The sequence below is a fragment of the Lupinus angustifolius genome, chromosome LG14 (assembly GCF_001865875.1).
Source record: "Lupinus angustifolius cultivar Tanjil chromosome LG14, LupAngTanjil_v1.0, whole genome shotgun sequence".
Classification (NCBI taxonomy): domain Eukaryota; kingdom Viridiplantae; phylum Streptophyta; class Magnoliopsida; order Fabales; family Fabaceae; genus Lupinus; species Lupinus angustifolius.
In genome coordinates this window covers 15,579,646-15,605,408 of record NC_032022.1, presented here as the reverse complement: position 1 = coordinate 15,605,408, position 25,763 = coordinate 15,579,646, and the positions used below count along the sequence as shown (strand labels likewise).

The 25,763-nt window shown below is 32.9% G+C and overlaps 5 protein-coding genes and 1 long non-coding RNA gene across 6 annotated transcripts; 3 read left to right on the top strand and 3 right to left on the bottom strand.

Moving 5' to 3' along the window:
• Nucleotides 19–25,730, bottom strand: LOC109326576. The gene is made up of 3 exons (XR_002105260.1): nt 25,443–25,730; nt 1,519–1,528; nt 19–29 (listed from the first exon to the last, which is right to left on the bottom strand). It is a non-coding gene; the product is annotated as an uncharacterized LOC109326576 (long non-coding RNA).
• On the top strand, nt 1,402–3,982 carry LOC109326570 (probable BOI-related E3 ubiquitin-protein ligase 2). The gene is made up of 4 exons (XM_019559265.1): nt 1,402–1,550; nt 1,639–1,727; nt 1,982–2,283; nt 3,380–3,982. Exons 1-4 carry the CDS (start codon nt 1,486–1,488, stop codon nt 3,905–3,907), a joined length of 984 nt encoding a protein of 327 aa, XP_019414810.1. The 5' UTR covers nt 1,402–1,485; the 3' UTR covers nt 3,908–3,982.
• On the bottom strand, nt 5,026–7,310 carry LOC109326572 (29 kDa ribonucleoprotein, chloroplastic-like). Its single transcript, XM_019559269.1, has 4 exons — nt 6,898–7,310; nt 5,792–5,893; nt 5,407–5,679; nt 5,026–5,272 (listed from the first exon to the last, which is right to left on the bottom strand). Exons 1-4 carry the CDS (start codon nt 7,234–7,236, stop codon nt 5,213–5,215), a joined length of 774 nt encoding a protein of 257 aa, XP_019414814.1. The 5' UTR covers nt 7,237–7,310; the 3' UTR covers nt 5,026–5,212.
• LOC109326575 (allene oxide cyclase, chloroplastic-like) lies at nt 8,477–9,960 on the bottom strand. The gene is made up of 3 exons (XM_019559273.1): nt 9,605–9,960; nt 9,357–9,478; nt 8,477–8,961 (listed from the first exon to the last, which is right to left on the bottom strand). Exons 1-3 carry the CDS (start codon nt 9,843–9,845, stop codon nt 8,560–8,562), a joined length of 765 nt encoding a protein of 254 aa, XP_019414818.1. The 5' UTR covers nt 9,846–9,960; the 3' UTR covers nt 8,477–8,559.
• LOC109326573 (transcription factor HEC2-like) lies at nt 17,008–18,493 on the top strand. The gene is made up of 2 exons (XM_019559270.1): nt 17,008–17,640; nt 17,919–18,493. The coding sequence occupies exons 1-2, from the start codon at nt 17,316–17,318 to the stop codon at nt 18,299–18,301; spliced, it is 708 nt and encodes a 235-aa protein (XP_019414815.1). The 5' UTR covers nt 17,008–17,315; the 3' UTR covers nt 18,302–18,493.
• Nucleotides 21,065–25,662, top strand: LOC109326567 (THO complex subunit 5A). The gene is made up of 8 exons (XM_019559263.1): nt 21,065–21,355; nt 21,450–21,740; nt 22,123–22,459; nt 22,934–23,271; nt 23,391–23,656; nt 23,972–24,536; nt 24,619–24,753; nt 24,977–25,662. The coding sequence occupies exons 1-8, from the start codon at nt 21,101–21,103 to the stop codon at nt 25,241–25,243; spliced, it is 2,454 nt and encodes an 817-aa protein (XP_019414808.1). The 5' UTR covers nt 21,065–21,100; the 3' UTR covers nt 25,244–25,662.

The following is a 25,763-nucleotide window of genomic DNA, read 5'->3' as shown; positions in this document are numbered from 1 at the left end:
ATGTAATTCAAAGAAGAGAATTGATTTTACTTGGTACGGATGTAACTTTATACAAACTTGACAAAATAAAGAGAAACAATAATGTATATAGATTTTCAGTTTATTTATTCACGTATCCAACATATTTATAGGCACACCAACTAAAATATGTTTGCTTTCTTATCAAGTTAATTTATCAATTTCCGAAACTCGAAAGTTCGATTCCTATGAGAAACATTTGTTGAGAGAGTTAGTCATAATAAATGAAAATGAAGGAATTAAAACTAACAAAGTGGATCTTAATAAGTGAAGGAATTGTATGGGTAGTAAGTAGTAACTAGTAAATAAGAGGAAGATACTAAGATTTGAGGAACAGCCTCCCTATATTTTTAAAATTACTTAACTTCAATTTAATAATAATATTTTTATTTGAAATCTTGTACTGCTCTTCTCTCTTAATTTCCGAGAAAAAGTAAATTACAATATAGGCTCTTAATATTGCATATTTGCATAATAAAACAAATTAAATTTCAACAATTAATATTAGGAGAACGTAAGTTTTCAATGTATGCAAGAAACTCTTATCAGTGATGATAAAACAGACATACAATTTTAGTTTCTTTATCTATTTTGTATATTTCGTAAGCTTAACTTTTAAAAAAGGACTTAAATTTAAATAAAAATTATGATGAAATATTATTTAGTGTTGTTTTAGTACTATCAATTTCCTCATCTTTTTTACTAAGAAACTAATATTTTTTGGGTTCCCTCCTAACAAGTGCCGCTCACAGGAATTGAAACCTTGACATTTTGATACCCTAATAATTTAGCAAAACCTTACGCCACCGAACCAACATCTTTATACTATCTAGTGTTTAACAAATTGTTATGTAATTTCTTTTAACTTTATATATAACATACTGATAGATTTTCTCTCTCTCTAATTTACTTGTTTAATTTTTTTTATCTGGTTTTATAATTTTTTTACCTTTAATTGTTTATATATCAGTGAAGGGTCAATTAGCCCATTTTTAATATAGACAAGACATAGTAATTTATTAAAAAAATTAATAAATGGGCATGCCACACAAACTTTTAATTTAGAATTGGCCCAGTTTTTAATATTATCAAAATATCTCTTTATGGTACAAAACTAATTTATTTTGGATTCGTGATTCTTCTTCCGCTTCCACAATAAAAACTTTTATTAGTAGCTTCACTCATTTTATCATGAATTTAATATGTATATATTAATATTGTAAATGTTTTTATACTGTAGTCAAATCATTATCATTCATAATTAGTTATTATTAACTTCCCAACAAAAGTTTTACGGATCAACAGTGAAAAATAATTTTACATCTATAATGCATAGATTTTAAATTCTTTTACATTAACACAAGAGTGAGGAGGATCTAATAGAAATTGAAAATAAATTTGTTCATTCGTGCTCTGCTTCTTTGTTTTGTGTTTGCATTGAGTTGAGTTGATCCATATCTAATTCTAATGGCTCATCACCACCACTCCCAACGGCACTACCAACCACAATCTCAGCCGTCTGATTCTTTCAGGTAATCAATTATTCTCCCAATTCTACTCAATTTTATTTATTCTAATTTCTAAATCCCTAACCCTAATAATTCACTTTTCTTTTTTCAGAAATATAAATTCAATTCATTTTGATGATCAGATGCCGCAGCCTCCATCCTATTCCTATCCCAATCCCACCGATTTCCCTCATCATCCTTGTATGTTCAAATTTTAATTTCACTTTCCTTTTTCTCTCTCTTCAATTCCTTCGTTTTTTTGTGCTTTTTCTTTTATTTACTTTTTTTGCTGCCCAAAATAGGAAGAATGATTGCCCTAACTGGGTTTCTTCCCAATCTTATGTTGAAGTTAAAAAAATTGTTTTTTTTTTAAATCAAATTATTTTGGGGTTTCTTTTCTATTATAGTTGATGATTTCTAAATTGGTTTTTTATCGTGCTTTGCTGTTTTTCTAGTTCATGTTGTTGGGCTTGCTCCACCTGAAGGAAGCGATGGCGGCGCTGATTTGCAATGGAATTATGGTTTAGAGCCAGAGAGAAAAAGACTCAAGGAACATGATTTTATGGAGAGCAATTCTAAGATATCTTGTGTAGAGTTCATGAAACCTCGTTCAGTGTCCACTGGATTGGGTTTGTCACTTGAAAATAGCCGTATGTCTTCTGTTGGAAACTCTGCTTTGTTGTCGAATCTTGGCAACGATATCGATCGAGAGTTATTGCAGCAGGATGTGGAGATTGATAGATTTCTCAGAGCCGAGGTTAGTTAAAGCTTTCATGTCTAGTTAGAGTGACACTCTAATGACCATGACTATTTTGATTCTTTTGCTATGTATAAATATATGCTTGCTAGATTGATTTATTAGGTTAGTATTCTGTGATGATCAAAGTATTCAAGTATTTACGAAGTGTATTTAGATGGACAAAAATGATTAGGAGTAACCTTGCTCAATGTAAAGGAACAAATTCGGAGTGAATAATTGAGAACTAAACTAGTTTATATGATGTTTTTAAAATTATTTTTGTCTACTTTTTAAGGCTTCTTAGTGATATTGTTTAAACTTTCAGTTTTCTGCATAGTAAATAGATATTAAAGTGATGTGTAATATGATATGAAACCTTATTAGAATGCTTTTTCTCAACTGCCATTACAAAAGCAAAAAACCAGAAAAGGGGAATTTTTTATAAAAACATCCATTCTTTGCTTTTTCTTTCGCGCTACAGTTTTCCTTACCTTTTGTTTTCATCCTTGTTTGCATCAATGCTATTGAGATTCATAGGTGAATGGTTTGTTACCGGAGCTTCTTTCCAAAATGGAGTTTGTTTTTGTTATATTATTAACTGGTTGCTCTAGGTTTGCATATTTGGCCTTTCAAATAACCTATTTGATTAGTTAGCTTAGATGACTTAAAGGAAGAGATCAATCCATTTTTTATTAGCTGTTGATGACCCCTTTTCTTATTCTAGGCCATGGTTAGGAAGGTGACCATTTTTTATCATCTCGATCCCACTTTCTGATAGTGTCTTTTTGGTTGAATGGATAGTGTTATAATTACGTGTTAATAAAATGTGGTATAGCTACCAAGGTTCATTCCTGTTGGAAACTTTGTAGCTTGTAATCTTGCATATGTGAAAATCAGTATTTTTTACTTGGAATTCTTCAAAGTTATCTGCCTTTTCATTGTTTCTTGCTGTTATCAGACTAGTAATGATTAGATAAAGTTTCATCATAAACCTTTTGCTCCATCAGGGCTCTGTCTATAAACTGCTTTTCTTGCTAGCAATGAAGATCTTGAGAAAAATTGCTATGCCTAATCTGAAGATCATGAGAATAATTAATCTTTCTTTTTCTGACAGGGTAAACGATTGAGGGAAACAATTATAGAGAAGGTTCAGGCAACACAGCTTGAGAGCATTTCTATCATTGAAGACAGAGTCCTTCAGAAACTTCGTGAAAAAGAAGCTGAGATAGAAGGCATCAATATGAGGAACATTGAACTCGAGGAGCGACTGGAGCAGTTGGCTGTCGAAGCAGATGCATGGCAACAGCGAGCAAGTTACAGTGAGAATATGGTCGCTGCTCTGAAGTTTAACCTTGAGCAAGTTTACGCCCAAAGCAGAGACAGTAAAGAAGGATGTGGTGACAGTGAGGTTGACGATACAGCTTCATGCATCAAAGGCGGAACCATTGATTTTCATCTGCTCTCCAAAGGGAACAATAATATGAACGAGATGATGACATGTAAGGCGTGCAAAGTGAACAAAGTCAACATGCTTTTATTGCCGTGTAAGCATCTTTGCCTCTGTAAAGATTGTGAAAGTAAGCTTAGTTTTTGTCCTCAATGTCAATCCTCTAAATTTATTGGCATTGAGGTCTATATGTAACACAATAACAGGTTATCACTTACATGTGAAATCTCTAATTTTACATTAAAATTATGTTTGCCCTTTTGATGCTGATTATTGTTTTATTCAACTCATAGAAAATAGGTATCTGGTTTGCTCATGGACAGTATAATGAGTTTGTGGTTTGTGCCACCAACTAGGTTCACTTTATAGAAAGTCTTATTATAATAGCAATAATAATCAAGTTGCTATTATAAATGGAAGAGATACACTACACTACGGAATTTTGTATTATCTTATTTTACACTTATTTTATATTTCCGATTTATATCATACAAAAACTGAATAAAAAATAAAAGGAATAAACACAAACTATTATCTAAGACTAAATTTATCATTATCATTTAAAATAATTTTTATATCTTTTATTGGATGACAAAACGAACTACAAGTCTACAACTAAATATCTTTCAATGTGACTCAAGGGCCTTAGCAGCAGAATTGGTCTCGATGGAGAAAAATGTGTCAGAAAGAGAATAAAAAGAGAGAAGGAAATGTTAACCATGTCCAAGTAGATAACACTGCACTAATGAGTTCTTTGAATTAATGGTTTGGATATAATTAGAACCACTAGTTTGAATATGTAATAATTTCTCAATACCCAGCTACCAGTTACAGCCAGATTATTATCCACATAAGCAAAGCTCCCTGCACTGCCATGTGACCATAATCTTCAAAATAAAAACTATAAAATGGCTTATATATGTCCCATCAATAATAAATATCCTTCACCAACAAGATGTTAGTTTAATGGTATAAGGCCCTACTACATCCCTAGGATTCTTATGAGCGACACTTGTTAGGAGAGACAACCATGAACCCCAAAAGAGATTAGTTCCTTACCTAAAAGGTTGGGAATACCCTTTTTTGTTAGTACTAAGAAAAAAATATCCTTAATCAGATTCAGCATTTTGCTGATACTCATTTCAAAATTGTGTTCTGAAGTTGTGCTCATTTCACTGGGCTAGGAAACTTCACACCTTCATGGTGCTGAATATTTCATAGCAAATGTTACAAATGGAATAGATTAGTACAATGTATGACTTCAATGAGAAGAAAGCCACATATGATCAATGTTAGCAATAGCGGATATATTAACACAATATATAGCTGTAGTTTTATGCTCAACAAATCCTATGAAAGTGGAAGGAAATAATTTATCAATAACAGGAAATGAAAAATAATTCCCCAGCAAACTGAAGCAAGTGCATCATGATAGATATACATGCATTTGTTTCTTTTTTTTTGCACCATTTGTGTATCTTAGAGCCTCTCAAGTTTCTATTAACCTTGTGAACGTTTTCCTTCAGCCAAGCTTACACGTATTGCCCTTCCTTCTATTTCCTGAACAAGAGTCAACAAAATCATCATTTCCTAATTACACAATGTAGCAACAATAATAATAAAGAATGATTGAATAGAGAGAGTATAAAGAATGCACAGCCAGTGTAAGAGTGAAAAGATGATTAGTAAAATACCACATCATTCAAGGATGCAAGGGCAGATTCCATTTCTGCTTTTGTTGAATAGCAAACGAAGCCATAACCTCGCGACCTTCCAGTTTCGCCATCATATAAGACCCTAGCCCCGACCACATTTCCGTATTCTTGAAAGGCTTGTATCAGACTCTCAGAAGTTACTGACCATGACAAGTTCCCAACAAAAAGCTTGTGTTCAGTTTCCGGGTACAAGGGTTGTTTTGGTTTTGGTTTGTTAGAGAAGTTCACCCGCAATGTTCGACCCGTGAACTCCTGAGAAGTTCATTTACAAACTTTAGCATGCAAAATCATTGGAACAGCACAGACTAATGATCATATCATGAGAACAAATGCTGTACAAGGGAAAGAAGATAGTGGTTCATACCCTTCCATCAAGATTTTCTATTACTGCATTACAATCTTCAATGCAACTCATTGTCACAAATGCAAAGCCTCTGCTTTTTCCAGTGTCCCTGTCATAAAGAACCTAAAAATATATGTAAATTATTAACATTACCAAGGATTAGGGAATGCATCTACCTATGGTATAACTGTAAATTTTAACTTCCTTTTCCTTCAAATTACCAATGTTTGTCACACTATTCTGCATAATTTTCCTAACAAGCTGAATTCTCCTCTTGCAAATATCTTAAAATTTGTTAACAAAAAAATCAAAATACCGACATGAAAGTCTTTCTGTGAGTTGCATATTGTTGAGTTAGTACATATTCATTTGTGTTTCTACTCAAAATCATTATACAGTGATACAGACTTAGAGCCATAAGCTCAAGATAGTAGAACTGCAAAGCATGGTTACTGAAAGAGAAGGAATTGATAAGATTGAAGCATGAGGCAATTCTGAAAGATGGGTTTTATCTTTATGTTATCCAGAGGCTAAGCTCTTGTTGAATACTAGCATCTGTGGATTTTCAATGGTGTGTTCCTTAAAGTTAACAAAGCTAATGTGAACATGCTGCACAAAGTTGATCCTTATTGACTTGTGGATTGAGAGAGCTTAAGACTCCTCTCCGATACCGGAGAGAGAAGTGCTGTCAAAAAATGTAGAAAAAGTCATATGCAATAAGACTATCCAGACACGTGGCATAGAAATCTAATACTGGAGAGGATTCCAACCCCATAATTACTAGTTCTCTATGCACTAGACTAATACCAGAGAACTTGGTTAAGGAGAAAGGAGCACTCATGCCATTTAATATCTAGTTCTAATGGACCCAAGCTACTTAATTTAATTGCTATATATATATATATATAGTTTAATTTTGATGCATTTGGATTGTAAGGTTTTCTATGCAGCCGCGCAGCGAACCAGCTATCGAGCCCCGATTTTTGTCTATGCGGCTTATGCCATCAACCAATCATAACTTTGAGAAAGTAAGTTTTTTTAATGATATGATGATCTATAATTAAATCAGTTTTATACTTGTGCATTCAAATAAATACATATATATGAGCTCTACATAATAGTAATACCTCAATTAGTTCTGCACTACCATAATCCTGAATTAACCCTGCAAGTTGAGCACTATCCACATTATAAGGCAAATTCCCAAAATATAGCTTAGTGTTCACCTCCACCTTTTCTTCAACATCAACCTCAGCAGCAACAACCACTTCTTGTTCTGCAACAGCAACAGAAACTTTGGGGTCCCATAACTTGTGTGAGATTGTACCAATGGACAAAGGTTCTACTATATAGGAGAGTGAGAGAGATGGTAACATGATACGGTTGGTTGATGTTGTTATTGAAGGAAGACATTTAACAGTGTTGATGGAAGAAGAAAAGAAGGAAGAGGCTATGGATGCAGCCATGGTGGTGAAGATGAAGTAGTAGTGTGAGAATATAAGTGTTGGGCACTTCTATGGTTAGAGAAAAAGGTAGATTTTCTGTATGGTGATTATGCTGATGTGGCCAGATTGTGTCCACTGCCCTCTCATATTATAGGAGGAGATATGCCTCAGATAAGATGATTTTATGTCTATTATCTGTCTCAAATGGTGTCTCAATTTATGTCTCAAACCAATCAGATTGTTACACTTTATAACTTTTTATTTTTAAATTTTTTCTTTTATTTACGTGTCAATATGTGATTGACTTGGGAAGGACACGGTCAAGGACATGCGATCCTCATCCCTATAATACAAACTCACTATTTTTCTAATCTTGCATTCTTTAGTTTCCTTTTCCTTTTTCTCAGTCTAATTCCTTTGTTTTTCTTTAGTTACTTTTTTATCACTTATGTTTTATTAATATTGATTCTTCAAAAAAAAAAGTGATACAAAAGAATAATAGATAATGTGCCGATTGTGTATAAATCTTTATACTAACAGTGTATATATTACATTAATTTATTATCGTGTGATAAATATGAAATGATCATATGTTTAAAATATTTACATAGTGTATTTAGATAAAGAAAGTGAATGAAATAAAAGGAATAAAAACAAGGATTTTCAATATGAGGGAGATAATAAAAATAATTAAGACCATAAAATAATAAAAAATATACACCTTTAAGTTTTTTTAGTACCGCATGTTAAAATTTAGACTTAGTAGTGAATCCTCCAATACGGGAGAAGAGTCGAGCCCCTTCGATATACTTATGTTTATTGTGCCCGAAAATTAATCTATATTTATATTAATCTAACTTGTTTAAAAATAATTTTGTCCACTTTGAAAGGTCTCTTATTGATATTAATGTTTACACTTTGAGATTTATGCCTCAATGTTATAAAAAATATTCTTGGGAAAGAACCTATTTCACTAAGAGAATCACTTATAATTAGTTTGTAAATTTAGTTTGAGCCATAGTCAAGTCAATATATATCAACGTTAAATTTATGTTTCTCCTTCAATTATGGATTGTTGATTTTTTTTGGAGAATCAATTATATAATTTGTCCCATAGTTAAGGAACTAAACTTTTTTAGAATGTATGGTTCTCAGCCAGTAATGTCGTTAGGATTCAACTCTTTAATCTTTTGCTCTTTATGGAGATTTAACAAGATCTTACATCACTAAACCAATATCCAATCTTCACCAATTGACATGAAATGCATTTAAACTAATTTCTACAAAACATACTCTATAAATTTAGCCGATAAAAACAAAACTGAAAAAGTAATTAAACATGTTTTAATCAGTGAAACCAGCAATGGTAGCATATGATTCAAGGGCCTTAGCAGCTAGGATTGGCTGAATAGAAGGTGTAGGAGGAACAGGTTTGGCAAGAAGCTCTTGAGGTAAATCCTTAATACCCCTTAGGTAGAAAGTGTAGCTTATCTTAAATGGATAAACAATTTGGTGCAACTTCACTTGTCCTCTCACACCTTCAAAGATTCTTGACCCACTTGTCACGGCCAAATAAGTATCCTCATAAGTTAAGTATGGTCCTTGAACAGCAATGTGACCATAATCTCCAAAGTAGAAGCTATAAATAGCTTCATATCTATCTCCACCCATTTTTGGTTTGTTTTGGATCAAAATGCATATTCCAGCTGTTATTCCAATTCGTTTTTCCATGTCTCCGGTGTATAACTGTGTAGTAGAAAATGAAATCAGTAATCAGAATATAAAAGGAACTAGGATGCATGAAAGAAACGTATAAAAACTATAGCTTTATGGTTTAATGCATTTAAGAATTTAATTTAATACGGTGTAACAAAGTATGATGTAATAGTACATGTCAAACATTAATACAATGTATATAGCAACATATGATGTGGTCTTATATTCAACAATTTAATCAGTAAGTGAAAGTTAGAGTTCTTATAAAACTATAAGCTTCTTTAATTCAAATCACACCGTTGATAAATTCATTCGGAGAAAATTGCGTTATTAATTTAGCAAATAAGCAAAAGTAAAACATAATGACATGCAAAATGCAAAAACTAAGAAACATGCAACTAAGTACACAATTAAAAGTGACTAGCCTTGTTGGTGAAGGGTACTATATCACCAAGGGAATTGAAAGGTTTATGGCTCAACCGAAGATAAACGGGGCTTCCACGGTCACGCTCATTGATCTCATACACAGTTAGTTCTTGCACTTTCTCTGCAAATCAAGCATAAAAACCAAAAGGGTCAACACAGAATATTGCTAAGTTAATGTTAAACTATAAATTTTAAGAAGGAAGAACAACAAAAACCAAAACAGAAAACATATATTAGTTTTTTCTACCAGTGTCAATTGGCTCAGCTTGGCTTCTGCAAGAGAATGATGATTTCCTTTGCACAGAAGAAAAATAAGAGGATGACAAAGTTGTAGTGAGGTTAACATTTTTAGTGAAGGAAGAGTTTGATGAAGTGAAGGGTATGAAAGCATTGGTTGGTGGGGTTGCTATGAATGATTTTGGGATGACACTAGCATTTCTCACAGTGGAAGAAGGTGAAATTCTTAAAGCATGGCTTGAAGAAGCCATAAGTGGTGAATAGTGAATTGCTTAATGGATCTTACTTCAATATTTGGTTTACTATTGGGTAGAATGTGTTTAATATACACGAAATAATATGGATTAATGGATGGACGGTGGAAGGAAAAAACCACATTCCATGAGAGTTGGGATAAAAACATAATTGTCCGGTTGTCTCACACTTATTATCAATTCATTAACCATGACCCCTTGTATCTGGTCAGAAGATTACATAAAAATTAAATTTTAACTTAAATATATATTTTTTTCAACAAATCGCAAGGTCATGGTATATGGAGTAGCACTAAATGTGAGAACTGATATGCACCCTAATTTTTTTGATGTTCCGAACCAATCAAATTTTATGAAATAATATTAAAATATTAATTTTTGTTTTTATAATTTTTATTTTTAAATGAATAAATATTTCTTATTGACTTGGGATACTAAGTATGACATAAATAATGATACATGATCCCTTCCATAACTGTAGTGCCTCGTTTTCTTTTGTTGGGAAATTGGTATCTCTCGTTGCCATTAGGTACCACCAATGTTCATATATCATTTTCAGAAAAGCCCATGAGATTTTGTTCTATATTTATTTTCCTTTGTGTTCGCACAAAAAAATATAGTTTTCATATGATTGGGTAGTCCAATACCAAAGGTTCAGGACCACTACTCAATACTTCCTTCTGATTTGAGTTGGATTAAATTTTTAGCAATACATATTTGACTTTTTCAAATTAAATTATTTCAGATAATAATAGTTTTAAAAATGATTTTTGTTTCATTATTATAAATTTATAATCTATTGTGAACAAAAAAATTAACAATCTAACCAAATATCATTTACAATTTGTCTATATTTACAATTTCATTCTCATTGTTTTTATAAAAACAGTTGTTGGGGGAAACTGTACTATTTCAGTTATCTCTACTGAGAAAGAGATTAGTTAGCATACATAAAATAAAATGTTTAGATTATGTAATCAGAAAAAAAAAAAGATGTATACACTGACAGTGAATTTAGACAACTTTTTTAAATCTAGCTAGATGTGGAGTTCTAATAGGTTGTGTTTTTTGTAATATGATGAAAGAATTGGTTGATCATTTGTTTTTCACTTACCCTTTGTCTTATGGTGTTTGGCAAAAAATCTACTCTTGGTTCGAGCTTTTTTAAGTTAACCTCAATCGTGTCAAATGCAACTTTATTTCTTATTGGAATATGTTGGGGTTGGAAAAGTGAATGTTTAATTGATTCATCATTATTTGGTCCATTTGGTTGACTAAAAATAAAGTCATCTTTGAACATTCGAGTTTTAATCTAAATGAAGTAATGTACTCAATTTATCTTCATTCTTAGAACCTCCTTACTCGTTTTTCTTTCTCCTTACCACTTGTTCCGGTAAACATTTTCTTTCTACTTTATTATATTAATTGCCAATAAAAAAAGTGTGACATATGTTTCCTCTGCATCAATCTGTCATATACCTTAGTAAAGGTGGAAATAGTTTAAGATTAACTAACCATTGCTAGAAACATCCTAGCTTGTTTTGTAAACGTAATGCCTGAGATTGTACTTAAATCTTTTTCAATGAAGGCTAGAGTCTACACTTTTAAAAAGTTTATTATATCATGAAAGCAAATTTATAATAATCTCTTTATATGCTATGAAATATATTTTTAAATGGGTTAATTAAAGCATTTATCAGGGAGTTTAAACCTTTCACAAGACTAATACTAAAAAGTAATATATTTATTTTAAAAGGCAAATAAATTTATAAGTTTTTTTATTACATCGTCTTAAGTTAACATAATCTTTTTGAATGGTTGTGATTTCAATTAAAGCGTATTTTAATTCATATGGGAAAACTAAATGAGAAACAAGATCAGGATTCAGATGGACCACCTTTGCTATGTTGTGTTTTGACAAATATTAAAAAAATACACATAATTGATGAGGGAATGGAAACACAAAACCTATCATTGATAGTCTGGTTCGACTAAAAATCATCTCTACTAATGATAAGACATTTTTATCTTTTATATATAATAAAACAACATTTTTATCATTAAAAGTACATGTAAAATAAAGTATTTGTCTCTCGAGGATATTAGTTGGGTTCAAACAATCCACCGGTCAATTCTGCATATTTAATAATGTCTGTGTAATCGGGTAAAGAAGTTAATTGAGCAAGTTGCAGCTTTAAGAAGAAAGATGCTAAATTGGGGAATGGGTAATTCCTGCAAGAACCAATTCGTGAGATAAGCATGACATTGAATCAATTTGCACATGCAGCAAAGAAAGCAACATTGGAAGCAGTAAAAAACTTTTACTCTACCAAATTCTATTACATGTAAGCGTGCCTTGTTTAATCTTCTACTAGTAGTACTGGATTGGTGTACCATGAAAATGAGTGCTAAAGAATGTTGAATCCCAACAAGTTTTGGATTCTTTGTTTCTATGATTTGCGTAATTGGGCAACTAGAAAATGATCCAACTAGCAAGTGATGAAAATCATGCATCCACAAACGCATGCATGTGCTGTTGCACCAGGCACACTGTCATAGTTACACACCCGAGACATTAGTGTTTTTTTTCTTTCTCTTTCTTACCGAACTACGGACAATGATATGTTGTCTCCAAACATATCCCAAAGTCTGTCCTAAACTAATCACTATATGTTATATCAATTAAAAATTTAAACATTCATGATTTTGTCTAATTTTACTTTACAATGATTAGTTTGGGACACACTCGGGGACATGTTTGAGGATTGATGATCCTCATCCACTAAACTACGCATCATATAAGGCGACTTTTCTCCTTACATCCATTTAATTTTTGACATATATCTTCTTTTCTATTTTATAATATATTTTTATCACTTGTATAATGTTTAAATATATCATGAAAATCTAATCTATAACCTAAAGAGATTAAATTGTCTAAGAGGGCCCTAAAATTGCAATCTTTCATTAAATGAAATTCAGCCGCATACTCTTCCTCTGCCGTTTATAAAAAGAGTTCATTTCATATTGTTACTATTATTCGATTAACTCTTACAAAATTACAACAATTTTAATATTTATATAATCGATTATCAGATATAAAATCTCAGTCATTCTAAACAGACATACACAATTCAATAATTTAGTCTAACAATGATTGAGCTAATTTTAAGTTCTAAATCTAACAAACCCCAAATTAGATTGAGTAATTAGTGAAGACAAATTTAGGTGTATATGTCCGATTCTTCACATATTTTTCTTATAATCTCAATTTTGAATAAAAACATACACACACTGTTTTATAGAAAATAATTGGCTAGATACACTAATAATATTGTCATTGTCCAAATATAAAATCATAAACAGGTGCAGAAATTAGAAAGCTTCATTCACAAAGACAAGTCCTATTGTTAATTAGAATAATAAGAATGAGCGAGACTCATCTCAAGTAATAGAGAGGTAAGTAACTTTTTCATTTGTATTTTAAGGGTAAAAATATAATATCATTTTAAATAAAATGCATATAAATGTTAATGTATATTACATTTTCTTTACTTTTACATGATATTTGTCTCTTCATTAATAGAGATAAGTCTCATTCAATAAGAATAAGAAGATGTGCCACAAAAGTACTAATATTAGTGGCTGTCTGGTACCTTATTACATGTCGTGCGGGGTCCACGCAATTGGGTTGGAGCGCAAACAATAAATATCAAAATCTAAAACACGCAAACACACGTTCATGCATCATGGTTTTTTTCCTTCACACTTTGAATGATGTGATTTTTATCTTCATCGTTATCTCCTATTAAGTAATGCTATATCTTCTGTAATATTTGTTTTAAATAAACATTTTATGGTTTTAACATTTAGGACTCACTTGATGGAAATGAAGGAAGCTTTGAGAATTGAAGCACGTACGATCATGCGAACGAGTACAAAAGTTTGTTTTGTCCCTTGACTACGTGTCTTGTGCTATAGTAATTAATTATTTTGTGATGTCCTTGTCCTTTTTTTTTTCTTCTTTTCAAATCAAATGGAATAGAAAGGTGAAAACTGTTAACACTTATTCTCCAAAAGAGGGCCAGGTAGTAAAAATAAAGCAAGGTTGTTGCATGGTAATTTCGGCACATGTAGCAGGTTCAATCAGTGCCTCATCCATCTTGAAAAGCGTTCCGTTTTTAATGAGAGGGCTAGGTCCCTTTACTTTAGGATGTAGCTGCAGGTTATCAAAGATAATAGGCTTCACCCAAACTCGGAAGATGATCACCTGTAACTATTGGTGTCTCCAATGATGTATCAAACTAATTAAAATAGGTTATGTTATTGAAACTTATTTTTATAAAAAACATAAATTAATATTTTATATTATTTTAAGAAATATGTTTGATTAGAGAGAGGGAAACAGAGTTTTTTGGGACGTAAGATCCTTGTCCCCAAACTGCGTCATGAAATGAAAAAAATGAATATTATACCACACACCCTCATACTTTATATAAGGTTTACATATTCCAAAAAAAATTGTATTTGTGTTTTCAGTTTTTATGACTTTTTACTTGTATATCACTTGTTAATTTGATTGATGCACAAAAGAAAACACAATTTGATTGAAAGTATAGAAGAACAGTTTTAGTTTTTGTTATTTTTTTTATAATAGGACTTGATATGTGGTGAAATACTTAATTAAATATTTCAAATAACATTGTTTAAAAGTGTCTAGATATATTTCTGACGTATGGCATGTGCGTGGGACTTCATGTTTTTAAAAGAAAAGTAAAGTTAGGGCAAAGCTAACACTATCACACTTCCACCAACTCCCAAGCATTCTAACCTAATAAATTGCCCGGGAAAATTATTCATGCACTGAGAAAGGCACTTACTTGGTATTCTTTCAATTTTGAGGGCGCATCTGAATCATTATTTGTTGGAGCATTATTCATATCATTTCATATCTTAAAAAGAGAAATACAGTTACATACTCTAAAAAAATTAGTTCATTATATATAAGATGAGGTAATATCCTTAGTAATACAAAAAAATATCTTAAAGGAGAATGTTTATTTATGATATTTTTTGAAAAAGGCTCAAAAGAAGCGAGAATGAAATGAGAAAATAATGGAGAGTGCATTTATGAGGGTTTGAACTCATAGGCCAATAAATCGAGTTAGGATCATCTTTATTAATGGAGAGGCAAGTGAGCACTTTTGCACTTACACATAGGGGTGAAATTGTTATATTTTTATATCTTAAGGGCAAAAATGTTAAATTATATTATATTTTTTCTTTTGTTTTGGGTGTACTTGCCTCTCCATTTAATGGAGAGGATCTCAATATCTATGTAATATTAATTGTTTCATCATATTCTAAAACACATCATGATCACAAGTCACGACCAAATGTCAGACAAGTAAGATTTAGTTCGTGTAGTTGTCAATCATACATGGATAGTTGACCAAACAAGATAAAGGACGAAAATAACAAGACAAGACTTGACCAACAATTTGCACGACCACGTAACTTTGTTATACGACTATTACGTCGCTTGAACAATACATACATTTGTCATAGAGCTGAACATGTCATCTGTATCCCATACCACCCTCTGTCATGTGACAATGATTTGCTTAATATACAGCTATGACATGTGGGATAGGCAACAAATGACCACCCTAGATAAAGCATTATATCAGTCAAGATACGCGCATTTCAGGGACGCACGACATTAGGGATGACGATAAAAACCGAACCTGTGGGTATCCGTCCGAACTAAACTTGAATTTAACGAGAAAATTTGATATGATTGAGTTCGAGTTCGAGTTTTACCCGAATTCAATTTTCGGGTTTGGCATAGTTCATACCCTATCCCCAAACCTTATTAATATATGTAAAATACAAAATTAGACATAAATTAATATACAAAACTTATATATAAATTTAAATTTGACATATGTATACACCCTATATATAAAAATACATATTTCAAGCGTGTTCAAACAATGCAAAAGACAAAATGTAATGACAATTATATTATTCTATTTAAGCTTCCAATAACATTTTATCACTAAAACTAAGTATAAAAATAATACTCCCCTCTTTATTATTAGAGAGGATCGGTAGATCTTTTTGTTTTTGGTTGGTTTATATATTTTATTACTTCAATATATACTGTTAGCTATTCGATTGGGTGCAACCTTCAAGTTGAATAGCTCATAATAGCATCCTGCCTAATGCTCTTTGACATTGCAATATATCTTTTTTTAATCCTAAATCAAGATTCTTTCCTAATATGGAAATGTAAGATACCGAGAGATCAAATCATAGCAACTTTATGACGTATAAAGTGCTCACTTGAACAAAGAATAAGCTTTAAAGCTTCAATCTAGACCTTAGTGTACATATGTTTTGGTTTTGTGGTGTTTTAAGTCAATTTGCAATCTCATTACTTTATTCCACCGGTCCAATCAAAGATTACATATTTTGAGTTCATGAAATTCATAAAAACACTTCCACAAACTATCCCATTATTAATCGTTGGACAAAATGTGACAAGAGAACCTTCAATTTTCAGGTAGTTCCATTGTTACTATAGTATGGAAGAGTGAAGAGACACAAGTAAGACATCACATATTAAACTAAAATATTAAGAGATTAGTTTTATGAGCTTTTTCTACTTATAAATTTTTTCACTCATCATCGCATATTCAATTTGGGACTTTACACTTGAATAAAGACAATAATCTTTCCCTCAAATGTGGGTGACTTCACACTTGAATAAAGACAACAATCTTCCCTTCAAGTGTGGGTACTCACACACATTTCGGTGCACTCCCTCGTCTCAGCCGAACCATCAGCTCTCATACCACGTGTTAGACCATACTGGGGCTGAGGAACCTCCAACCATCAGGGAGTTCCATTGTTATACTATGGGAAGAGTAGAGAGTCATAGGTGAAACATCACATTTTAAACAAAAACTTTAAAGCATTATTTTCATGAATATTTTCTACTTATAAATTCTTTCGTCCGTCCCCGTATATTCAATCTTAGACTTCACACTTGAATAACATAATTAATATTTTTAATTAATTAACAAGGATCATAGAATCTGCCATGGACGAGCCACATGTGTATATATACACACTCACACACCATATAGTAACATATTGAAAGTCACCACCTCTAAGGAGTTGAAACATTAGTGTATACTGTTCCCAATACCACTATTTTATTGGTTTATCACTATATATCTACTCCTTCTTTCTCACCTCACCTGTACCTATAGGCCTTCAGTACTCACTGCACAATTCTGATACAAACCCTATTCTCCTTTTTCTTTCCCATCCCTCTGTCCCTCCTCTGTTCATTTTCTCAGTTTTTCACTCACCCTTTAAATACTTCTCCATCTTTCTTCTATTTTCCCCACACTTTTACGTTTTGTTTCTTGGATTTTAACTTTTCTTGTCCCCTTTATGGACCAGTTAAACTCGTCCCTTTCGGAAGATGAATATCAGATGGAAATGATGATGATGCAGTTCCCTGAATTTTCTGCAGCTTATGGCCAAAACGACACTGTTGAGAAGTTTCCACAACCAGAGTTCAGCGGCGGCGCTGTTAACACTAACCCTCCTATGCCTTGGTCTTCATTTACAAACTCACCATCCGTTTCAATCTCTTTCACCAATAACCCTACTCAAGTGCTTCACCAACATGAACAAAACCGACCACCTATGTTGTCGAATTCCGTCAAGGAAAGTTGGAAACCCAGCAACATGTTGGAGGCTGCAAATCCATATGGTACAGTAGCATAAGGGTTCATTTGCGAGCCGGGTCTTGGAACATAGAGGAAAGAAAGAAAGCACTTCAGGGCTATATGACAAGTGTGTTTCACCACTTCAAAACCCTTCTTTTCTATTCTTTCTACTACAAAACTCAACTCGCAAATGAACCCCAGCATCTTATTTTATATACCAATTTGGTTTATCGATTTATAATCTAAATATTTTGTTATATTTACATTACAAATTATGCAATAGAGTTAATCACTCTCTAAATTCTTTTTTCACTTACAATAGAGAAGCGAAACTCGATGGCAGCGATGAGGGAAATGATATTCAGGATAGCATCCATGCAACCAATACACATAGACCCAGAATCATTGAAACCACCAAAACGAAGGAACGTGAAAATTTCAAAAGATCCTCAAAGCGTTGCAGCACGACACCGTAGAGAAAGAATAAGCGAGAAGATAAGGATACTACAAAGACTCGTGCCTGGAGGAACTAAAATGGACACTGCTTCAATGTTGGATGAAGCAATTCACTACGTCAAGTTTCTCAAGTCTCAGGTTCAGTCACTTGAACGAGTTTCCAATGGAAGCAATACAAGACCAGTTCATGCTTCAGGAATAGGTTTCCCTGTTGCAATGAATCCTTTACCTAAACCTTATCAAGCTTGAAATGTTGAGTATTATATGGAGATTATGCATGAGAATTATGATTAAGGTTTAGCTAGTTAATTAATTAAGTTATTTATATAGTATTATATGTCTTAAGAGTTAGCTTATCCAGATTATATATGTTGCTAGTTTCTGTTATCAATTATATGTATGCTAGCTGTGCAACTTCCATGGCGGCTATTATTAATTCATTAACCATGCGGGCATGTTCATCTTATTTTATTTAGAGATCTAGTTTGAAATCCCAGTTGCACTTGTAATGATTTGCTATCAATAATTTACGAAAAATTATTGCAAGACATTAATTTTTCTCTATTTTGTATAGGTAAAGAAAAAATTATGGAGAGAAATTTACATTTGACAATATAGGTGTAAGATTTAGAATTAAATCCATTATTTTATAGAAGCATGGGAATAATTGCATTTTTAGATTTATGTATTTATCAGTTAAATTTTGTTTAACATAAAAATGTTATGACTTGGATTTAATAAGATAATTAATTTTGAATTTTACGTGCTCCAAATACTTATTGATCAATTAAAATACTTCCTAAAGTTTTTTACATTTACTAATTTTGTTTGTTTAATATTCCAAGTTTTTAATTTCTTGATAACTCCAGAGACATTTGATTAAGATGCTGGTTAAATAAAAATATTATTCCATCCCATCCATTTTCTAAGGTATTCTTGAAATCTTCGTTATTTTGTGTCTTATATATATGACTTTTTTAAAGTTATATGTGTAATTAATGAATTTTTTTGCCAAAACAATTCTGTTTTCTCAAGTAATTTGAGTGAAAAGATAGACAATATTTAATTTTAATAATGAATGACAATTTTGATAAACTACATAGAAAAACTGATAATTTAATAATGTTCTTATCTTCTTTAATCCACATGAAATAAGCTAAAGTTTCTAATTAGGCAGGAGTAGAATTTAGTTCCAATATATTCCAACAATATATTAGTTTAATGATATAAAATTCTGCTAGATGTTCGGGATAACTGTATGTCGCTGTTTGGGACACATGTACGGCCATAATGGGGGAGCCACTGTCTGGATTTCCGAGTTGCAGACGACAAGTTGTTCATCGTGGATTTAGTTGTAAAAGTGGCTGCTACAACCTGTAAGGCTTAGCCTTTAGCTGTTATATGCAAAATAGGTTAGGTAATACTATACCCCACAAATACTCTTTTGTTTTGTTTTGATGAAATATCATATAAATATTATATTATATTATCTAAACATATTATTTGTATTTATTGTGAAATTATGTGACAGTAAAAGGCTTCTATTTTTTGTAAAAATGAATTATTTATTCACCATACTTATATCTACGACATTATTTAATCACCATATAGGCTAACTTTCTTATGAAATTGTTATTATGAGTTGTTTTTTGGTATTTCTTTTTCTCTTGTTTTTTTATGAATGTTGTCTCTGTTTTGTTGAGTGAAGCAACAAAGTTACAAAAGTGCACACAGGCTTGTGTGAGAGTGGAGCAAGAAGAGATAAGAAGAGTAGAGTAGAGGATTATTGCACCAGAAACGCACGTGATAATCTGACATATTGCGGTGGTTGCGTTTTTTATCCGGCTAGAGCATCACAAGTCCTCATTCGTATCTTATTTGGTATCATAAATCGATGAAAAAGTTTTATTCATTTAAAAATAAAAATTATAAAAATAAAAATTAATATATTAATATTATTTTATGAAATTGAATTGATTCGGGACATAAGAATAAAAAATTATGAGGGAAAATCCTTGTTAGATGACTACGTCTTTCTTCTTCAACACCCTGACACGTGATCTCCATTTGCTTGGTCAACTTTTTATCCTACGTGGTTCCCCACGTCGGAAAATCTATACTTATTAAGAAAAGAAATGAATAAATTATATGCATTGGGATTACAAACAATTGCTCCTCGGGAATAAGAGAATCACGTAATTTAATATGGTTAGAATAGGTAGTTAAACTACTATACAATTTATTGTTGACTTTTTCTAACGTGGATTTAAGGATACATGTTCTAGTTACTCAACTGTTTAAGCTCTTTAACAACTCAAAATATTGCATCCTAATGTATTATCATATTCTAAAAAGATGACAAAATAGGTATTGAACGCATGCACGTCTGTATAGTCCGCATTTTTTGTAGGCAAGATATACAAATTTTGTTTATTTGTCTGTTTCACATGTCAAACCCGCAAGCATTTCCATTGGACAATGCAGGCGGCCCACAAACAACATTTAAGGAAATATTAAGAACATTTAAAAAAAGTTATTATGTAATGTGATTTTTAATCCTTAAAAAATTACTGCGGACCGCCTGCAAACCCGTTTTAAAACCGATAGGGCATTGAATTTTGTCGGTTAAGTCAGTGTAGTTTTTTGTTATAAACCGAGAGTTTCTCACCTATGGACAATAAATTAATTTATTTATTCTAAGTATATAACTATCTATTTCAATAAATGTCGTTTATAAGAATTAAACTTTTAATACTTAATTTAGTATGATACCTAAAGATCCAATGAGTTTTTAAGGAGTTTCGTATCGACCATGTTACCTTATTCATTGATTTTATAAGCTAAAAAAATGGTTGTCCTAAAACCCGATAGCAACTGTTTCAAATTGAATCCTAAACGCAATTGGAAATGAAAGTGGGCCTGAATAGGATAGAAAGCAGGCCCGCTTTCATTATTGAAAAGCCCAAATCTTGTAGACCTAAAATTGTTGAGGGGGAAATAGAGTAGTTTGGTTGAAGAAGAAGAGAGAAACACAGAAGTGAAGAAGTTATGGAAGGTTATCGATTAATGGAAGACGGTGAAATAGAGGAAGGTTCAGCCACTATGCCAGATGAACAAGGATCTACGAATTCCGAACAACAACGTATTATCGATGAATCGCCCTACGAAATTCTCCAAAACACAAAAGCTTCCGTTGAGAACATAATCTCTGAATTGCTTTCTATTAAGAGAGAGGGTAAATCAAAATCACACGTTCCAGAACTCGTTACTCAAATGTTCCTTCACTTCATCACTCTCCGCCAGGTACCTATAACTTTTTCTTGTACTCTCTAGGGTTTATTTCTCTAAGTGTTTTATGTCAATTTCGTAATTAATTAACGATTCGATTATGATTTAGGCAAATAGGTCTATATTGCTTGAGGAGGATCGTGTGAAAACGGAAACAGAGCGTGCGAAAGCGCCTGTGGATTTTACAACATTGCAGCTTCATAACCTTATGTATGAGAAAAGTCACTACGTTAAAGCAATCAAAGCTTGCAAAGACTTTAAATCCAAGTATCCTGACATTGACCTTGTTCCTGAAGATCGATTCTTCCGTGATGCTCCTCAGGATATTAAGGATTCTGTTGTGTCAAATGACAGTGCTCATAATCTGATGCTTAATAGGCTAACTTTTGAGTTATTCCAGGTGAAAATCACATCGAATGTATTCAGTATTGTGCAATTAGTTTTAGGTGTATTATAATATTAGACAATAAGTTAGAAAAAAGTGTGTTTCTCTTTCTATAAGCAATGTTTGTCAAACTGAACAACAATGGTAAGAATAGTGAGGAACAATTAATTAATAAAGTTATTTTGTTTTTAAAAGGACATGTGTTGTTATGTTCTATTTGTAAAATGCTCAAGACAGAGAATAGAAGACATATGTTATATTTAACCAGACATCTAGCAAGTAGCAAATGTTATCATAGTGTGCTGCCTTTGATCTAGACATTTTTGTATAGATAAATTTTATGTTGCTGCCCGTATAGTATATATGCTTCTGATTCTTATTTGTGATTTTGCAATAGCGCAAAGGGTTGTGCAAGCTTCATGAAAAACTGGAACAGCAAAAGAAAAGCCTTTTGGAGACTATTGCAAACCGGAAGAAGTTCCTGACAAGTCTTCCTTCACATCTCAAGTCTCTTAAGAAAGCATCATTGCCTGTACAAAACCAACTAGGTGTTCTGCATACTAAGAAACTAAAGCAGCATCATTCTGCAGAGTTGCTTCCACCGGCTCTTTATGTGATTTACTCACAGCTGTTGGCTCAAAAGGAGGCCTTTAGAGAACCCATTGATGTGGAGATTATTGGAAGCCTGAAAGACGCTCAAACTTTTGCTCGCAATCAAGCTCACAAGGACACTGGTAATTCTGAGTTGATATGTCAATTTCAGCATTCTTTGGATGGGAATCTATGTTAGCACTTAGCAGCACTATTACAGCTGTAGGTGTTTTTTGCCTACTAACATAGGATTATAAACATTATCGTTCTTTTATCGCTCCAATGTTATCATTGAGGACAATGTTAGCAGCTGAAAGTTATAGTTAATTTTAACTTTTAATATTAACAGCAGCAGGATAACAAGTAAAAGAAAGAAAGTTTACTACTTTATTACGAGTTGTGAAGTACTTCCATGAGTGCCGTGTTTATTCATCTTTCTTTGCCTTAATTAAATGTATGATCAAATATTTGTTTTCTTTCTATGCCCGCATCTCACAAAGCATGGGAATTGCTTGAGCATTTGAGTATATCAATCTTGAATCCCTCTTCAAATTAATATCTTTATTTCTTGAATACAAAAAATTAGGGATTTAATATGCTGCAATTATATTTGTCAGGCATTCCCACCAATGTGGATAGTTCCAAATTAGAAGATGATGCTCCTGATGAAGAGGAAGATGGTCAGAGACGGAGAAAAAGGCCAAAACGGGTTCAAGGCAAGGATAGTGCTGACCGAGCAGGAGTATTCCAAGTTCACCCACTTAAAATCACTATTCATGTGTATGATGATGAGGCTTCTGATCCTAAGCCTGCAAAACTCATTACTCTTAAGTTTGAGTACTTGGTAAAGTTGAAGGTTGTATGTGTTGGAATAGAAGGAACTAATGATGGTTCTGAGAATGACATCTTATGCAATTTATTCCCCAATGATACAGGAAACGAGCTTCCTCACCAGGTTTGGGTGTTTTCTTTACATATTATTGACTTATTCTTCATTTATCTCTCTACATCTTGCATTTGTTCTTCCAACTTTTTATTTATGTGCCTTTTCTTTTTATTTGAATGTTAATGCAGTCAGCCAAACTCTTTGTTGGGGATGATATACTGTTTGATAGCCAGAGAGCATCACGTCCTTACAAGTGGGCTCAACACCTGGCAGGAATTGATTTCTTGCCTGAGGTGTCTCCCTTGCTTCTTGCTGGTCGTGAAACTTCAGACAACGGTGAAGCAGCGAGGGGTGAAGATGTTATATCTGGTCTTTCATTATATCGTCAGCAGAACCGTGTACAGACAGTTTTACAGAGAATTCGCTCAAGGAGAAAATCTCAGTTGGCTCTTCTGTGAGTCACTGCTGTACTAAGATTACAGTTTTATAATATGAAGGACTGTTGTTGTTCGATGAAGATAAATATCATAATATTATCAACTAAATTTTGCTTTTGGGCTTTGTTTTGCTTTGTCTGTCATCTTACTATTGTTTCTTTGTCTCCATCCCCGTTATGATTTTTTGTAGTGTGTATCTATGTTTAAGACTATTGTTTTCAGCCATGTGATGAAATTCCATTCTGGTATTGAGGATCTCCAATTAAGTTGTTTATCGGTGTGGTTGAGCATGCTTTAGTTAAAATTTGTGGAATTCCTTCACTTCATTACAGGGAACAGCTAGAATCTCTTTCAAAGCTTGAGTGGCCTCTTCTATCCTGCAAAAGTGTTCCATGGGCTTTGCACAGTCCTTTGTGCAATTTGGTTGGTTGGTCAGTCATTAGAGCCTTACCTGTACCTAGTGAGGCTTCATCTGTAGCTGTCACAGACAAAGAAGAGCATGTTCAGGAATCTATGGATGTTGATGTAATTGAATGTCCTGGTGATACAAAGGACGAACTGGAGAGTATAACGGAAGATGGAGAGCTTCCAACTTTGCGTCCCAACATGTCTAAATTTGACCACTCAAAGCAACTGAGCTTAATTTCTAAAAGTATTACTCCGCTCAATAAAGTTAGATCACAAAGTTTCAAAAAGTCTGACGATAATTCTGACTTCTTACTGGATATCGAAAGTGATCTTGATGAGCCTGCACAAGTTGAACGAGAGGATGAAAGTATGTCCAATTACTGTGTCAAAAAATCTGTCTCATGGATGGATTATGGGGTCAAGGAATTTTCCCTAGTTCTAAGGAGAAAAATCAGTGCAGATGAGAGGAATGTAAATTTAGAGGCCAAGGTAAACAAGTCTCTCCTTTTATGTACTGAATTAGATTCAGGGATCAATTGGGGTTTCCATTCAGCTTTTTATTTTTTGACAGATCAAGATCAGTATGGAATATCCTTTAAGACCTCCTCTTTTTGCATTGGGTCTTTGCTGCATATCTTCTGGCGAAAACCATAAGGGGAAAGATGGACTAGAGTGGTACAATGAACTTCGTGCTATGGAAGCGGAGGTAAGTAACTTGTGCCTCAAGATGTTACTGCAGTAAAACCACTAGACAGTATCTTGTGGGTTGGTTGTTTGATAAATGGGAAACATGGGATGGTAATGGGTAGCAAACTAGCAATTGTTTAGCTTCTTAGAATAATGGGTCTCTGTATAGTGTTACATATCTTCTTGATTTCTTTTACCTCCTACTCAAGTTACCTATTTTTGCCCCCTTTCCTAAATTGTAGGTCAACCTTCACATGCTGAAGATGCTACCAAACGATCAACAAAACTATGTATTGGCCCATCAAGTGTGTTGTCTTGCTATGTTGTTTGACTATTATTTGAAAGATGCATACCCATCATCTGAAAGGATAAATTGTACTTCTGTGTTTGATGTTGGCTTATGCAACCCTATTAGTGGTAGGTTTCTCTCTAGATCTTTTAGAGGAAGGGATCACAGGAAGATGATATCCTGGAAAGACATGAAATTCACATCAAACTGCCCCGAGTAGTGGTAAGTTTCTGGCTGCAACCTTTAGAGTAAGGGATCACAGAAAGGCGATGTCATGGAAAGATGTGAAGTTCACTCCCAGTTGTCTTCCTAGCAGTGTTCAAGCTCCAGCTGTGAAACCTGGTTTCATAGAACTGGTGCCTATCATGAATATTGTGTGGATGAGGGAATTTTACTTCTGGAATATGCATTCAGCCAACAATGGGTTATCCTTGTAATTCTGTTTTTGGGTACAAGGTGGTGTACTTTTCATTGTTTATGCTTGATTCTATCCACCAGAATTTTATTGAAACGAGAGCGGTATTGCAGCTACTACTTGGTTGTATCGAATGGGATATCCTTTAATTTTATTACATATTTCAGTGTCCTAGTATTTCTTTGTAGACAGTGTATTTTTGTAAGAGCTCGTAACCTGAGTTACATTGTATTGAGCAATTCCCTGGTGTATTACATCTTGCTATGTCATTCAATTCAGGCATAAAATATTTGTCTTGGAACGCACTGAAAGAATCTGAATTTTC

Coding starts and splice junctions, on each gene's coding strand:
- LOC109326575 (XM_019559273.1), bottom strand. CDS start 9,845: ATGGCTTCTTCAAGCCATGCTTTAAGAATTTCACCTTCTTCCACTGTG. Junction 9,479..9,604: donor AGCTGAGCCAATTGACACTG/GTAGAAAAAACT, acceptor CTTGATTTGCAG/AGAAAGTGCAAGAACTAACT. Junction 8,962..9,356: donor TAGTACCCTTCACCAACAAG/GCTAGTCACTTT, acceptor TCTACTACACAG/TTATACACCGGAGACATGGA.
- LOC109326573 (XM_019559270.1), top strand. CDS start 17,316: ATGGACCAGTTAAACTCGTCCCTTTCGGAAGATGAATATCAGATGGAA. Junction 17,641..17,918: donor GGAGGCTGCAAATCCATATG/GTACAGTAGCAT, acceptor CACTTACAATAG/AGAAGCGAAACTCGATGGCA.
- LOC109326572 (XM_019559269.1), bottom strand. CDS start 7,236: ATGGCTGCATCCATAGCCTCTTCCTTCTTTTCTTCTTCCATCAACACT. Junction 5,894..6,897: donor GTAGTGCAGAACTAATTGAG/GTATTACTATTA, acceptor ATATATTTTTAG/GTTCTTTATGACAGGGACAC. Junction 5,273..5,406: donor TTGCATCCTTGAATGATGTG/GTATTTTACTAA, acceptor ACTCTTGTTCAG/GAAATAGAAGGAAGGGCAAT.
- LOC109326567 (XM_019559263.1), top strand. CDS start 21,101: ATGGAAGGTTATCGATTAATGGAAGACGGTGAAATAGAGGAAGGTTCA. Junction 21,741..22,122: donor TAACTTTTGAGTTATTCCAG/GTGAAAATCACA, acceptor ATTTTGCAATAG/CGCAAAGGGTTGTGCAAGCT. Junction 22,460..22,933: donor TCAAGCTCACAAGGACACTG/GTAATTCTGAGT, acceptor TATATTTGTCAG/GCATTCCCACCAATGTGGAT.
- LOC109326570 (XM_019559265.1), top strand. CDS start 1,486: ATGGCTCATCACCACCACTCCCAACGGCACTACCAACCACAATCTCAG. Junction 1,551..1,638: donor CAGCCGTCTGATTCTTTCAG/GTAATCAATTAT, acceptor TTCTTTTTTCAG/AAATATAAATTCAATTCATT. Junction 2,284..3,379: donor ATAGATTTCTCAGAGCCGAG/GTTAGTTAAAGC, acceptor TTTTTCTGACAG/GGTAAACGATTGAGGGAAAC.